The 15,605-nt window shown below is 34.9% G+C and overlaps 1 protein-coding gene across 16 annotated transcripts in view; it reads right to left on the bottom strand.

The window, feature by feature from the left end:
• MEF2C (myocyte enhancer factor 2C) overlaps positions 1-15,605 on the bottom strand; it is a 195,080-nt gene that overhangs the window by 107,898 nt on the left and 71,577 nt on the right. For 7 of the 16 annotated variants that reach the window (XM_017890483.1, XM_017890473.1, XM_017890477.1 and 4 more), the window contains one exon: positions 2,303-2,498. In XM_017890483.1, coding sequence (XP_017745972.1) covers positions 2,303-2,356 — 54 coding nt within the window. In that variant the 5' untranslated portion in view covers positions 2,357-2,498. Of the gene's footprint in view, positions 1-2,302; positions 2,499-2,865; positions 2,892-5,599; positions 5,735-15,605 lie in introns of those variants that run through there. The other 9 variants (XM_017890474.1, XM_017890472.1, XM_017890481.1 and 6 more) reach the window with 6 other exon arrangements.

Genomic DNA, 15,605 nt, shown 5'->3' with positions numbered 1-15,605 from the left:
TTTTTTACTTTTTTAAATAAGAGATTGCATTTCCCTATGTTTCCCAGGCTGGTCTTGAACTCCTGGGCTCAAGTGATCTGCCTGTCAAAAGTGCTGGGATTACAAGCATGAACTACCACTCCTGGCTTTAAAATTCTTCTATCCCTAGAATTCCTGTCATTTGTTACAACATGGGTGAAACCAATCGGAGGACATTATGTTAAGTGAAATAAGTCAGGCACAGAAGGACACATTTTGCATGTTCTCACTTGTGCGGGAGCTAAATTTTTTTTTTTTTAACTGAACCCCCTGAGATAGAGAGTAGACTGATGGTTACCATAGGCTTGGAACGGTAGCTGGGCATGGCGCGGGGAGGGGATAAAGTGGAGATGTTTAATGGGTATAAAAATAGGTAAGATGAATAAGATCTAGAATTTGGTAGTACATAGGGTGACTACAGTTAATAAGAATTTATCGTATATTTAAAAGTAATTAAAAAAATAGAATTGGAATGTTCTTAATACAAAGAAATGATAAATGCTTGAGGTAGGCACACCTCAGTTATCCTGATTTTGATGACTACACATTGTATACATGTATCAAAACATCACATGTATCCCATATTAAATACAACTATTATCTACCCATAATAATTAAAAATAGAAATTAAAAAATCTTGGATCCCTGTTTTTTTAAAATAAAGCATAATAAAAGCTCATGAATTCAACCTGCAAAAACTCTCTTCTAACTTTGCAAGCAAAACAAGATACAATGAATATCATAAACCTAAAAATTATCTGATGTTGGTAATAAAGTGTAAATGCTCATTCATATGTTTTTGACTGTACTCAAAATAGGTTCTGGTCCAAATAACAAAGTCCAAACAGTGTTACATGATGTTCAATATTTCAGTGTTAATCTCAATTTCAAGCTATAGGCCAATTAAAAAATAGTGGTTTTCTATTGACACAATTATTGCTTTTTGGCTTGATCCACAGCAAGAAACGATGTGCATGAAAACACTAAAGGAATCCACCATAAATCTTAATATTATTCACCCTTTAGCTAAACATGCAGCCAAAACTAGTTCAAGTCATGTGTACCTGAAAATATACAATAATTTAGAGGAGTATAAACTTGAAAACCTAAAAGTTTCTCTACTTTTTAATGGTATACTGACTGTGATGCAATAAATAATTCCTATTCATTATAATTTACACATGAAACAACATTATATTTAAAAAAATGAATCAATCAGTTCTAGTCCCATTTGTATGTCCAAGAAGACAAAAAGGGACAATAGAGGACATGGGCGTCTGTAGTTGTGGGGAAATTACAGTCTAGTGGTTGTCCCCAGGGCTACTGTATAGCCTTTCTTCAGTGTAACTGAGCAATAGGCAAAACACTCTTCTCTTCCACAGTTCAGAAACGTCTTCTCTGCAGGTTCCATAATCCATATGAGATGGTTGGGACCCTGCATTACTATAATTTCTCCCAGGACCATTATTTAATATTTAATGTTAGACAAGCTACTCAGCTGTCCTTATATAGCCTAACTAAATCCACTCTCCCCAAGTGTGAAGAAAAATAGAATCAAATTGCAGGCATTCATGATATACAAGTCTTTAATGCTGAACTGAGCATTTGAATGTGTAAAGTCTTCACAACAGATTAATTGTATCACACAGACATTATCACTGGCATTCTAGAAAAAAATTATAACACCATCTGCCTCTATGTTTATCAAATTCAGATTTAAAATGGTATGAATTAACTGATAGTTCTTGCCTATATGTTTTAAGTTATTAATATCTTGTGTGGGTGTTTTCTTTGTTGTTGTCAGCACAATGTTAAAATGTTTGCATGTATTTCAAAATCTCATTTACTATGAATAAAATGAAAGCCATTTTTATACAGGATATTTATCCCATATTATAAACCTTTAAGTGAATGACCACAAAAGGTCTAGTTCCCATGAATATAAGGATATCTTTGTTTGGTGATGTGTGCAATGTAGCAATGTTGTGCTGATTAACTCTTAATTATCAAGCTATTCATGTCACACAAGCACACTTCCCATTTAAAATTTGTATTGAACTAAAAAGTGAATGATCACAAATGTGTAAACTATATTTCTGACAAATAAAGTGATTTTTTCTCCTTTATATATAAGAGACTATCAGCACTTTAACTGGCCACATTTAATTAACCCAAACTTCTCTTAATAGATGTTTACAGATTCAAAATATTTTCTGTACCCTTAACATATGTGGAGAAAATATAATTAATAAATAATGATACAAAGAAAGTTTACTCCACTCACCTGTCTGTTACGTTCATCCATAATCCTCGTAATCTGAATCTTTTTTCTCCCCATAGTCCCCGTTTTTCTTCTCTCTCTCGTCCCTGAAATTATGTATTTTTTCCTTCCTTTTCTTTCTCTTTCCTGTTTCCTCCAAACAAATCTCCTTCTTCAGCACTTGCACAGCTCAGTTCCCAAATTCCTGCATTCGTTCCTGCTGAACAAAAAAGAAAAATTAAATACCACTCTAACAGCAAGTCAGTTTCATAAGAACTATCATATTCTAATTTTATCAAGGAAATAGGCTATACGGAGCTAAAGCAATAAAATGAATAAAAACAACTTTTTGTTAAAAGTATATGGTATATCACAGACAGGAGCATATCAGGTAGGAATGTTTTATTTTTTAATAATGTCGTAAGTAATTTAACAAGTCATTTAAGTGATGCTTTTTTAAAGACTAACACTTGAAATGTATTTTTTTTTGTAAAAGTTTCCTAATCTTTTAATGAAATTAGGTGACAATTTCACCCTTCTGTTATGAAAAATTACCTAAATCAGAGAGTTAATGAACCTTTATGTACCTGTGTATGCTAAGTAGGGCAGCTAATTCATTTCTGAAGGGAAAACAATCTCCTGTTTTGACAGCAGAGGTGATAACGTCCCTCGTTATGCAAATAGGATGGACGATTATGAAAGTGCTGTTTGATATATGTAAATGTCAACTAATTTAAATCTAAATCCTTTACTCTTACTTTAAAAAAATTATTGCTGTGAGAACACCGTAAAAATAATATGGAATATTTAATCTTAGATTGCAAGCATCTATCAGCAGTGAGATCTTTTCTTTTTGAAAGCCCTTAAACTACATCTTAGATAACAAGCATCAAAAAAGATAAGCATTGATAGAAAATAAATGGTGCAAAATTAAGATTATTCTTCAATTTATACCATATTTTTATAACAGACCATCCATCCTCTAAATTTAAATATTTACAAACAGACATCACGTCTTTGTGGAGTAAGATACAAAACTGCAGAAGCTTCATATTCCATACTGGCGATCTCTGGGTCATGAATTAAAATTAGAGAAATGATCATCAATAACATGAGGTAAGTCCAAGAAACCCAGAATATTAAAAGTACGTACTTTACTTGGTTTTAAATTATATCTGAAAATACTTGAACACAACGGAAGTTAATTGCTCTGAAATGTGAAAGTTAACAAGAAAGCATTCCACAAAGGTTTCTTCAAGCAACAGCTCCAATTATTCTATTTCGTCTTAGGTCAATGAATGCAACAACTTTACACACTGCTCAGAATTTCCCTGTTTATTTTAGCTGGTGTCTGACAACGGACCTGATAAATTCCCACATGCATTATGTAATGCTAAGCCAATGTCCTGGCTATTTAATAGATTATTTGGCTCCAATTCAAAGTTCTTGGAACAGGAAGGCTGTTACACATTCAATTTGACCATTAGCTGTCTTTTGATTTCTGTAATTTAATTTCTAAACTCTTTATCACCTTGGGTTTTTTTTTTTTTTTTTAAGTTTTTGGTGATTATTTAATTGGAGAAGCTATTATGACATAATTAGTTCTGGTGGATTAAGTGCTGCTTAAATACTAAGACTATCCCTTCTCTTTGCCCCATGTCTCTCTGCTAAACTGCAGTTCGGTTCTGCCTCTCAGAATATGTATGTTGAGTAACATTATGACCACACAGTGCTCATCAAAAACTATTGCTCCAGCTGTAATTTTAAATGTTGGAGGTGGTTCAAAATTTTAAAGAGTTGTAGAAATAACATACATTTGACAAATACACATAAAAATGGTTATAACATATTGAAATCACATTAAAATATGAAAAACCCACAAAGCATAATTGCATCATATATTTGATGTTGCTAGACGCTGTCCATCTATTTTTAGAAAAAGTCTTAAATGTCACTCAATGGGGCAACTTTCCTGTGTTTCCTATAGTCTTACCTTAGAAGCAAGCAGCATGTTAGAATGGTATTTCCCATGCATGTTTAAGACCCCAAAGATACAAACAAGCTTTCTCTATCACAGAAAGCCAATGCATGAATCCACAGCAAATGTATATAGGACAATTTCCTTTCCTTTCATTGAGCTGAGGCCAGTGGCACTATCGGCTTACAGGACTATGGCTGCCTAAGTGCTTATTCACTTCAAGGTGGAGGGTCAGGGTGAGCAGACTAGAGTGTGGTGATAAGGCAGAAGAGACAAGAATGTCTACAGATCCTGATTTCAAAATACAAATAACCAAACAAGCAGCGAAACAACCTTGGAGAAAAGTCTCAGAAAGGCAGAGAGAGTTCCTGACGAACCAAACTGAGGAGAGTTCCTCCCTATCACCACCCCATATTTCACAACTTCGAGTGAGACCATTTTTAAAAAGAGCAGAGCAAGGACTTAAAAAAACAAAATTCTTAAAACATGCTGGAAAAAAATTTTGCCAGAGAGAATGTGTGTATGTATCTATGTATATATAAGTGCTTGATAAAAATGCCGTTGAATATATTTTCTTTTTTGAAATATGCAAAGCAATATAGAGAGAAGCAAGTTTAAATTTCAATAGAACTAAAGTTTTGTTTTCTGTATAAATAAGTATTTCTTGAGATATTGTCTTCAGAACATTTCTAAAATGCAAAATTTGGTATGAAGTACACATGCAGAGTAATATGTGGTGATGATGACACTAAGTAACTGGTTATGAAGTAAAGTCTATCATGAAACGTGGTTTAGAACATTTGATTATCGGTCACCACATTTCAAGGCTGTCAGTAAAAATTTAAAGAATTAGGAAGGTCAACAATAGCTCACGCATTGTTTTCTTAGCACATTTTCTCTAACCTAATTTTTATGCAAAACCTATATTTTAAGGTCAGTTTCAAGTATTAATTTGTAGGAGGCCTAGAGAGGTGAAGAAAGAGATTATTTAACTTTAGTAATCTGTAAAACTGTTTTGTGTGTTTATGAAAAAGGATTATAATAGCTTGCCTACATGTAGTAAAATTTCAAGTTATGCAGAGAGCTTTCATTATGTACAATCAATCATAAGCTTAACATAATTCCAACAGCCTTGCCGCTACTTTTTCCACAGGAAAGAAACATTCTTAGAAAATGACAGAGCTACATATAAATAATCAGTAATTGAAAAAAAAAGAAGAAATGTTCTACTATAGCTACACTCTACAGAGTTACAGTCTTCTGCATTTTTTTCTAAAAAAAAAAAAAAAAAAAAAAAAAAAATGCCAACCCAGATAAAAGAAAACTAAAATGAGGCTGCTTACTAAAAAGGGGAACTTCATTACGGCAGGCTTCTGTTCATTTTGAGTTTGGCATAAGCAGGCAGAAGAAGGCAAAGTGGTTTGAGACCCAAGTCGAGAAGAATTTCTTCTGGACAGATGCTAAAGATCATTCTCCCACTGGGCTATCTCATTTACAAACAAGTTCCCTTGAGTGACACATACCTCCCCCTTCCATTTCCCTCCTCCCTCCCTCCCTCTTTCTTGCCCTCTTCCTCCCTCCTTCCCTCCTACAAATCTCTCCCAGTAGCACAGAAGAATTTTGACAGAATGGCAGGAAACACGCACACAGACTGGTCAGGGAAGGATATGATGTCAGCAACCACGAACAATAAAAGGTGTAAAGGTGCTTCCTTCCCTAAACTGTTCCAGAAGTGTAAAATGGGAACCAAAACTCTCCACTTCCTTCTCTGAGCAGAACTGTCTGAGTGCGCTGTGCTGCACACCCCACACACAGAGGCCTTGGAGAGGTTCAGATAAGGGACAATGAGGACAATTCAGACCTGGGGCGTGATTTTTAATTTCCATCTTTAAAACACCTGAGAAAAATCCATGTCAGCTCTAGGTTAGTGTTTTATTATGATTGCTTTAAGAAATGAAAATAAGAAAACAAAAAAGTTACTTCATTGAAGTAGCAGATATATCTCAATTATTGTTTACCAGGCCTTAGGAAAATCATCGTACACAGTTAATGCAGTCATATACTTGGAATTTACCCTTTCAGGCAAATGAAAAATTCTATGCAAGCAAATAATAAAAATAGATAAATTAAAACTTTTGGTTAAAAAAAGAATTATGAAAACCGGCGGGAAAAAAAAATCAATGCATGCTGGTAAAATATGCTAATCATTTGTTTGCTCCCACATTAAAAAAAAAAAGATATACTGAGGGGAAAAGATTCTTATGGTTATTGAGGCTCTCGAGGTTCTTTAAGAAAATTCAAACTAGGAACCAAAGTATATAACACAAACTTTGCATCTATAGTGAAACTCTTTAATCTCCTCGCTATTAGGTTCTTTCTAACATGGAAATGGCATTCTACGTAAGGTTTCTGTAGGAAGAAAACCACATATCAAGTGGATCTGAGTCATCATCAGATTTCAATCATCTTCCCACAACACTTTGATTTAGAAGTTAAACATAACCTTCAGTTATGTGTTTTGATCTTAGAGTGAGACTGCCATGCCACATTAAAAGATGTGGGAAGAAATTAATTCTCTTCTCCTAAACTTATCTTTGCAAAGTATGTATTTTGCTAAAATAAGTACAATGCAGTCACTTAAATAAAAACAGCCTATGAATAATGATAAAACATTGAAATATGTGATGCCAGTTTTCAAAAAAATTCTGCTTTTCTTTTATTCGTATTAGCAAATATCTTTTTCATTGACTTACATTTTCACTAATGCTAGCATCCTCAAATAATGTTTCGTAAAAACTCAAAGCTGCAAACTGAGCATACTCTATCACACAACACTCACAACAGTAAATAATACTATTAAATAAATACAAACTGGATACATCGTAAGGGGCAAAAATGATCATAAGCCTAGTTGCTGCAAGCCTGGTATTGCTAAATCAAATAATTAAATGATTCATTATCTTTTTAAGTGGAAAACTTTGCTCAATATGTTACATCTAGTTACATTTAGCTTTCTATTTTGTGATTTGTTTGAAAAATGTATGAAGCATACAATTATATTTTGGTTAAAAGAAACAGGCAGAACTTTTACTTTTTTTCCAATAAGAGCTATTCTGAACTTCAAAAGGTATAACCAGATTACTCCTCCTATAGATGCTCGACTGTGTGATGTCTTGAGTTGAGGAGTATTTCCTTGGCCTTGAAAGTTATCCATTTCTCTCTAAGCTTACCATGTATTTTATAAATGTACCATTACCTTAGTTATTAGTGCAATTTGAGTTTATTTCCAAATCACATACCCAAGACTCATTCTTCTAAGGGTAATAAAAGAACAGCCATTCTTTTCCACTAGATAAATACCATCATGCCATATGCCAATTTATTTTCCCAACTTATTCCAATTTAGTATCAATATGATGAATTTCAAATCATCTTCAAGTCTCAGTAACAGTACCACACATACAAATAATAAATAATGTTGACCATCTTTTCCAGTTCCTCACACCTGCCATGCTCCTTCCTGCCAAGAGGCCTTTGTGTACTATGCAATTCTTTCTGCCTGGATGTTCCTCCTTTCCTTTTGTGCGTCCTTAACTTCTCCTCCCTTCTGTCTCAGCTTCAGTTTCACCTCCTCAGGAAGTACTCCACGCCCTCCAGATGACATCGAATTTCCCTCTCATAAGATCTAAGCACTAAGTCCTTCTCCTTTGTAGCACTTGCAACAGCTGAAACTGTATGTTTGTTCATCTTCCTCAGCATCGGTTATATTTGTTTGTTTCACCTTTTTATCCCCAGTATATACCCTTAGTGTCAAACATATAAAAAGAGGCAATGACTATTAGTTGATTGACAATCAATTAAGATTTGTATCTCTCAACTGATGTATTTTCTTTTCTTCAGCTTCTATTTTAATGACTACCACTAAAATATTTTACTATTTTGCTTATATAAAGGCAGATTGATAACCTCACTTAATACTTCATCATATTTATATAGCATCTCCTATGTGGAATTAGAATAATTTATACTGAGAATTGGAAGTTGAATGGATTTGGGGATCAGAAAGAACAGGGTTGGAATTCTAGCTTGGTACTTGGACGCTGTGTGACTCCAGAATGATTAACCCCTTGGAACTGTTGTTTCCTTGCCCTACCCATAACTGAGAAAACAATTTTCACTTGTAGGATGGTTATGATCATAAGATGTGGTACTATATGTGAATCCTGGGTACATAGTAGTACTGGGAACATAGCCTACTGCTCGTATGATTGCTTCTGTTTGAAGGCATAAAGTGAAAGTCCTATCATATACTAATGCTATCAAGCGAACAGTGTAGTCCTTACATTTACCATGAAGATCTCACTTTCCAAAACTAATGATTAGCAACTTCTAACAGATAATGCCTCATTTATCCTGTAACAATAATCACCAAATGAAGAATAAATTTACAGTGTTAAAAAAATTAAGAAGTTTCTCTTACATATCAGCTACGGAAGAGCTTCAGGCAGCAAAAGTGGAAATAACTAGGGAAATATATCAATTTTCCCAATGACCACGGCTGCTGAAAACTCTACATTAATGCTTCTAGTCCTACTTTAATATCTTTCCCCAAGGACAAAAAGAGATGAAATGTATGTCAGAAATATAATAAGGCTAAAAAGGAACTCGTTTTCAAAACCCCTGCAATTAATTTAATAAGTGGGCCTAACCTGCCATTATCCGTGACATAAATCATTTTATTTACACAGTTCCAGAATTTAGGAGACACATACCTCTCTACAATTGTATTGCATTATAAACAATTTAATAACTGTGAGGGAAGCATAGTCTCCCTGTCATAGTTATCCATAGTCTATTTTGTCTTGAACACTTTTTTCACACTGCAGCTAAAACAGCATTCTCTATTCCCATGCCAAAGTAAACTCCAAATGTTCTAAATATGTGAAGAACCTTGTGCTACCCAACCCTACCACAGCTTTTAGCTTTTCCACATTATATTAGATAATTAATTCAGGGTTCTATCATGTCTTTGCTTTTCTAATTTTTCACAACAGTGCAGCTACTATGTTTTCTTTCAAAGGCCTCTGAGTGATGTGGCAGGGCTCACCACAAAGGTAAAGCCTGCACTGTCATATCACAAAGCAAGAGCTACAATTTAGCATCACAGATAGTGTTCTGTTCCCCAGCTATAACCTCTCAGTAAGCACATGCAGCTGGATTTTTGTTGCTGTTATTGAACAAAGCAAGTTAAGCACTAAACAACATCAACATCAGTGAAACAAAATAGTCTGTAAAGCAAGCTAGGCTAGAAGTGGGAGATGTTGCTATTACATATTTTCATGTTATTACAATAAAAACATATAAATTCTGAGGTATCTCATGATCCTGTTAGAAAAAAATTGTGTTTGCTATATTCTGCATCTTTAATATATCATATTTCATGATTAAAATGGAAATACTCTAAAATATTTTCTCATATGCCTATAAGTGTTGAACATATTTTTCAGTCTTACTGATACATTTGTGTGTGTGTGCACATGTGTGCACAGCACATGGAAAAACACATTTTAGTCTTTCAAAATGTGTAAATGAAACAATAAGGGTACATTTTAAGACACCTGAGTTGTCTTGAATATTATCACCAGTAAATAATCACAATATTATTAAGACTGTGGTGTGAATGCCTAAAAGGACGTTCTCAGTAAAAGCTTTATTTTACTCTGCATTCAAATATTGTTAAATGATTGAAAATTATGTCCTTGAAAATAACTTGCTGCTTTCATTGTTTATTTTCCAATTTATTTAACATCTAAAGATGACCTTGAAATGGGAAGAAATACCATTGTCCCCCTGCCAATGATTTTGTTGTACATTAAAGAGAAAATTCTAGATAAATCATCGTTATTTAAGTGGAATGTCATTTATTTTTATCTCTAAACCTTACACATTTAGAAAGTTCACATAGAATCTTTACATGCTAAAATATGTGATGTTCAAAATGCTATAATACTATCTCTCAAAATATATATGATATTGCTATTATATGTAGCTCCACATAGAACTCAGTGATTCATCAATTTTTCCATTTCTCTTCATCTCTTTTATAGCATCCCAATCAACCTAATTAAGGCTTTGTTCATCTGAAACCTCTGATGACAATTTGTTTAACTCTGTCCCACTGTGGTCTTCTTATAAGGAGAATTAAATCTGATCTTCTGACAGCAATCATTAAATGATCCCAACTGGCCCCAATTAAGCCACATGGCTCATGGGCTTCCATACAGTCAAGTGCCAAGTTCTCTGTTTCATTTACACATTGTTCTTTACCTTGGTTTATTTTCTTAAAGCCAGTTAAGCATGTGTCTTATCAAGTGGAACTAAATTTCCTTATGTACATTAGCTCAAGACACAGTGCGTCAAGTGACTGCACACCGAAGTATCACATAGGACATCTGAAGCCATTCTACATAGCTGCAGAGGTACTAGCGAAAAAGAATCTTTACATTTGTTTACTCCTCCTGAAATTGACCCACATGTACATTCTCGAAATAATACACGTGTTTAAACAGTTCTAGCTAACATAAATCAATAATAACATCTCATTTGGCTTGTTTATAATGATCTTTTAATAGAAAATTCTCTGCATTTAGAAGGTGGGGTTAATATTCCATTTTTTTTTTAATCTCTTTACCTCCCTCTAAAAAAGCAGTACCAAAGTAAGACTTCTGAAGTTAACCTTTCTTACCCTTAATTTCTGCTCTAATTTTTTCACATGTGCTCAATTGTAAGTTCTGTAATGATGTTCCCAGGCCTTCCTACAAGCGCAGGTAGCCTCAGGATTTAGAGCTCATTGATTGTGTGCTACTCTAGGGAAATGACTGATTAAAAACAGCCTCATGAGGAGGAGTAGCTCCTATTCACATCTGGCTCATATGATTCTAAAGTCTAATACCTGTATGAAAATTTGATCCATAGATTTAGATTTTGAACAACTGCAGCAGTTTACCTAGAATACTTTAGATGTCAAAGCAGAAACAGTTAAATTAATCCCACTATGACTGGTGTCTGACACAGGTTCTGAAGGCTTTAATCAATTAACCTACTTTCTTCTGAATATAAACAAACACACTGTATTTTTATATCTATTCTAATTATGGCTATCACTGATCATCTGCTGGTATTTGATGCAGGATATCTGTCATAGTTCTCAGAGCAGATGGATTAGAACATATCTGTCCATCCTAATCATACATTAAAAAATGTTAGAGAATTGAAATGCATGCTATGCATCTTATAGGACATTAGCCTTGATGGGACATGTAATTATTTTTATGACTCGACCAACAGATGTAACTGCAAAGAAAATACAATGGAATTTTTAACATAGTGATATATTTGGTAACTCCAGGAAAACTATTATGTGCATTTTCTTTATGATAACTAAATATACACCTGATCATCTATTCACTTAATAACTGTATTCTTCTCAAAAGAGGAAAATTCAAAATATTTGTTACAAAATGCTGATGATCTAGAAAATACTTACCAGACTTACAACTGACTTTTTAAAATGTGTAATAATGAACTAAAATTTTAGTAAACCAAAACAGACACCGGATGTTGAATTATGAAATATTTCTCATGTATTATAGTAATCTCCAATAAGATTTGATGTTAATTTTAGAGCATGCTTCTGCTAAAAAGGGCAAACCCTGCAACAGATTTAGTACAAAGAAGCTGAAAATATCCTGTGGAAAAAAAAAATCTGTAGAGAAATCAGCCAGCCCAAATCCTGCCATTACTCAGCACTGTAGTGACGTGCGGATGTTTGTAGTGGTTTGAGGAGCCAGCAGGGGTGGAAACTCTGCGTACTCGACTCCAACATGATTGCAATTGAACCTCATCAAAGTAAGAGCTCATAATTTGTCACAGAAAACAGCCAATTAACATATGTTAGAAAAAGGCTTCATAAAGATAATATATGATTAAAGACCCAGTGCAGCTGCTGAAAATCAAAACTATGCATTTAAAAAAGAAATCTCAGCCTAAGCTTCCGTATGGTTAAACTGATAATGGCTACTATGATTTTTTTTTAAGTAGAAAAATATAATTACAGTGCTTCTTATAAGTTTGGGGTTATGGCAAGGGAGAACTGGGTACTGTGGCACTATTTACTATGTCTTACTTAGTTCTATAAATAGTTGAAGCCCTTGCCAAAACTCTGTAGTTACTTTGTTATAGTGCTATTTTAAAACACAGACCTTCATTGTGAGCTAAATGGCCTTCAGGATGCACTTTGTAGTTATAGCATTCCTCTCAAAACTATATCCTCCCTTTATCTGTGCAAAGCTCCAGAACAAGAGGCCTCTCCATGACTGCCCTGGCTCACTGGAGAACATGCTGGGGCTGTGTAACACACTGTTTGAATACTTCAGAACTTCTCTCAGGGTGATGGGCAGGAAGGGTGACAGTTAAATGTCAGAAATGAAATTAAGGCACACACATGGAGTTCGGGTCCTCTAACAGGATGCAGTCCATGCTACCTGCCACAGCTTTGGAGCAGACCAATTACATGTGACATACTCGGTGTATTCTGATAGTAGATTTCAGGTTGGACTACATGGGAATCAAACCCTGGTTAAATCACTGTAACAGGGTATACCGTGAGCCAAAATCATGATGCTTAATATCACAGATATCAGTGACAAAATTCAATCATTAGTCACAGAGACAAGAAGTTGTCAAGCATGATGCTACGTGCCAGGGATACCACTGAAAACAGAACAGAAGGTCTCGGTCTTCGTGAAGCTTATGTTCTAAGGCGAAAAGGGGCAACACACAAGTGCACCCATATGATGATTTTAGATACAGAAGTGCTATTGAGAAGATATCACAGTAGAATGGACGAAGGGGTGATGAAGTGAAGAAGGGCAGAGGTGGGCATCCATTGGGTTGATTTATAGGGAAGGGTTATTTGAGGAGATGATGTTTGAGGAAAGTCTTAATCCATGATGGAGTCAGACGTTATCTGGAGGATGATTACTCCGTCACTGTGCCTGTCACTGGTGGTACAAGCCTGGCCAAGTCATAGTTTTCTAAACCCCAGTCTCTTCCTCTATAGAGTGGGAATAGTAACAATATATACATTCTATTATGAGGTTGTGAGGCTCAAATAAAAGACAAAACTACATTCATTTGTAAAAATTCAGATGGATACCACTCAATTTCATATACTCATTGTCTAACTTGCTTCCTTCACTTTGATGTTATATAATTTTATAAAAATTATAACTACTTTGAAGCCCTAGGAATATAGCATAATGCAAAATATTTCTAAATTGACATCAGTTGAGTCCAAAAGCATATCTTCCCTTGAAATGTGAATATTTCATGATGGCAGTGGCCACTGGTTGAAACAGCTCTTTTCATTTCACAGTGCTAACTATAGATAACACCATGAAGAATCTGGTAAATACAGTGCAAAATTTCTGCAAGCGTAAAATACAGAATTATATAAAAATCACACTTTTTAAAATTTGAGAAATAAACAATTTTACAACCATACTAATGTAACTTGTCCATGGGCGAGGTTGATTTATTTCCTCTCTCAAAGGACCCAACTCCCAAGTAATCAGCAGAGCTTTGATTAAGATGTCAGCAATATTTGAAAATCCCAGTGTCTCACGGTATTGGAAATATTCATGTGTCTTTGGACGTCCCCACCTATAGAGCAAGCTGTGTAGCCTCAAGCCAAACAGATTAATTTCCAACTTGGAATGAATAGACAAATTGAATTATCTAGTATTTTAAATGAAAGCATTTTTTAAGAAAAAAATACAGTCCCAGCGCAGTGGCTCACGTCTGTAATCCCAGCACTTTAGGAGGCCGAAAAGGGTGGATCACCAGAGTTCAGGAGTTCAAGACCAGCCTAGCCTACATGGTGAAACCCCGTCTCTACTAAAAACATAAAAAGTTAGCTAGGTGTTGTGGTAGGTGCCTGTAATCTCAGCTGCTTGGGAGGCTGAGGCAGCAGAATCGCTTTAACCCGGGAAGCAGAGGTTGCAATGAGCTGAGGTTGTGCCATTGCACTCCAGCCTGGCCAAGAAGAGTGAAACTCCGTCTCAAAAAAGAAAAACAAACAAAAAAATACAAAGGCAAGGATTACAAATTCTAATAAATAGAAAACTAAAGGACAACAGGCTCCCACTTTAATTTTTAAGGTTGTGAAACAGAAATGTCTAATGACAAATGATAGTATTTTAGGGAAAGAGGTCAAAATTTCCTATGCCTTAAGGAATTAGGGGTATATATTTTCAATTCTCCTCTTTTTTGGAGGAAGTTGTAAATAAATTTGATTCTCCATTCCAAACCATTTTCTTCTAATTTCCTGTTTCATGAACATAATTTATCAGTTTTAAAATAGCGTAAGTTATATAATTTACCATGAAGCCTAAATGAACACTTACCGATTTTCATTTACAATCAATCAAATGCCCGACAAAAGAAACATAAATTTGAAAGTTTTTAAAAAATAAACACTATATTTTTCTTTTCTAAATGTATCATGGTATAGATATTATAACAAAAAATTGCATTTGATTTTCTTCTCAGTGCTAACCAATACTTCACATTATATTCTCACCTCCCTCCCTATCTAGTAAGATGACCTCTGGGGTACATTTGCTTCACCCTCCAAAACCCAGTCATGACTGCATACAAACCAGACATGGAAATATGAGTTTCTCCTCTCTACTTGTAGCATTCCCCACTCCATTTTTTCATTTCATCACCTTTCTTTATCTCTTTTTCCACATGTTTGGAACTGAGGGGATATGGAAAGTGAAACTGTCAAAGAGCTAGGAATAGAGGTGTTCTCAGACGAGCAAAATGTTTCCTCCATACAATCCAGGCAGGGCAAGGACAGGCACGCTGCAGAGGGATGTTGCCCCAGGCCAGAGTGAGCTGAGATAGTTTCTAGGCCGAAGGCCTAGCAGGAGGCTCCTTATCTCAGCGTGTCTACACATTCTGTCCCAGGCTGTTTTCAAGGATAGCCCAAGTCATCCTCAGCAGATAACACTAAACGGAAAGTATTACAGTGCTTCCCTTGTAAAAAAAGACTATGTACTATAGATCAGAAGTTACTAAAATGGATCCTATTTTAGCCTGATTCTCTCAAACCTAGACTCTAAAAGAAAGCACTCTTGGGTGGGGGCAAACTCACGACTTTCCTTTCCTTAGAGATCCCAAAGTGCCTAAATTAGCATTCCCCAAAGTGGATTCCAGAGATTACTGGTTCCTAAGATTTTAACAAGCTGTTCCTCAAAAAAAAAAAAAAAAAAAAAAAAAATT

This window comes from Rhinopithecus bieti, unplaced genomic scaffold, assembly GCF_001698545.2.
Source record: "Rhinopithecus bieti isolate Rb0 unplaced genomic scaffold, ASM169854v2 scaffold_17861, whole genome shotgun sequence".
NCBI lineage: Eukaryota > Metazoa > Chordata > Mammalia > Primates > Cercopithecidae > Rhinopithecus > Rhinopithecus bieti.
The sequence above is the reverse complement of the archived record's forward strand: the minus strand, read 5'-3'. Positions and strand labels throughout refer to the sequence as shown.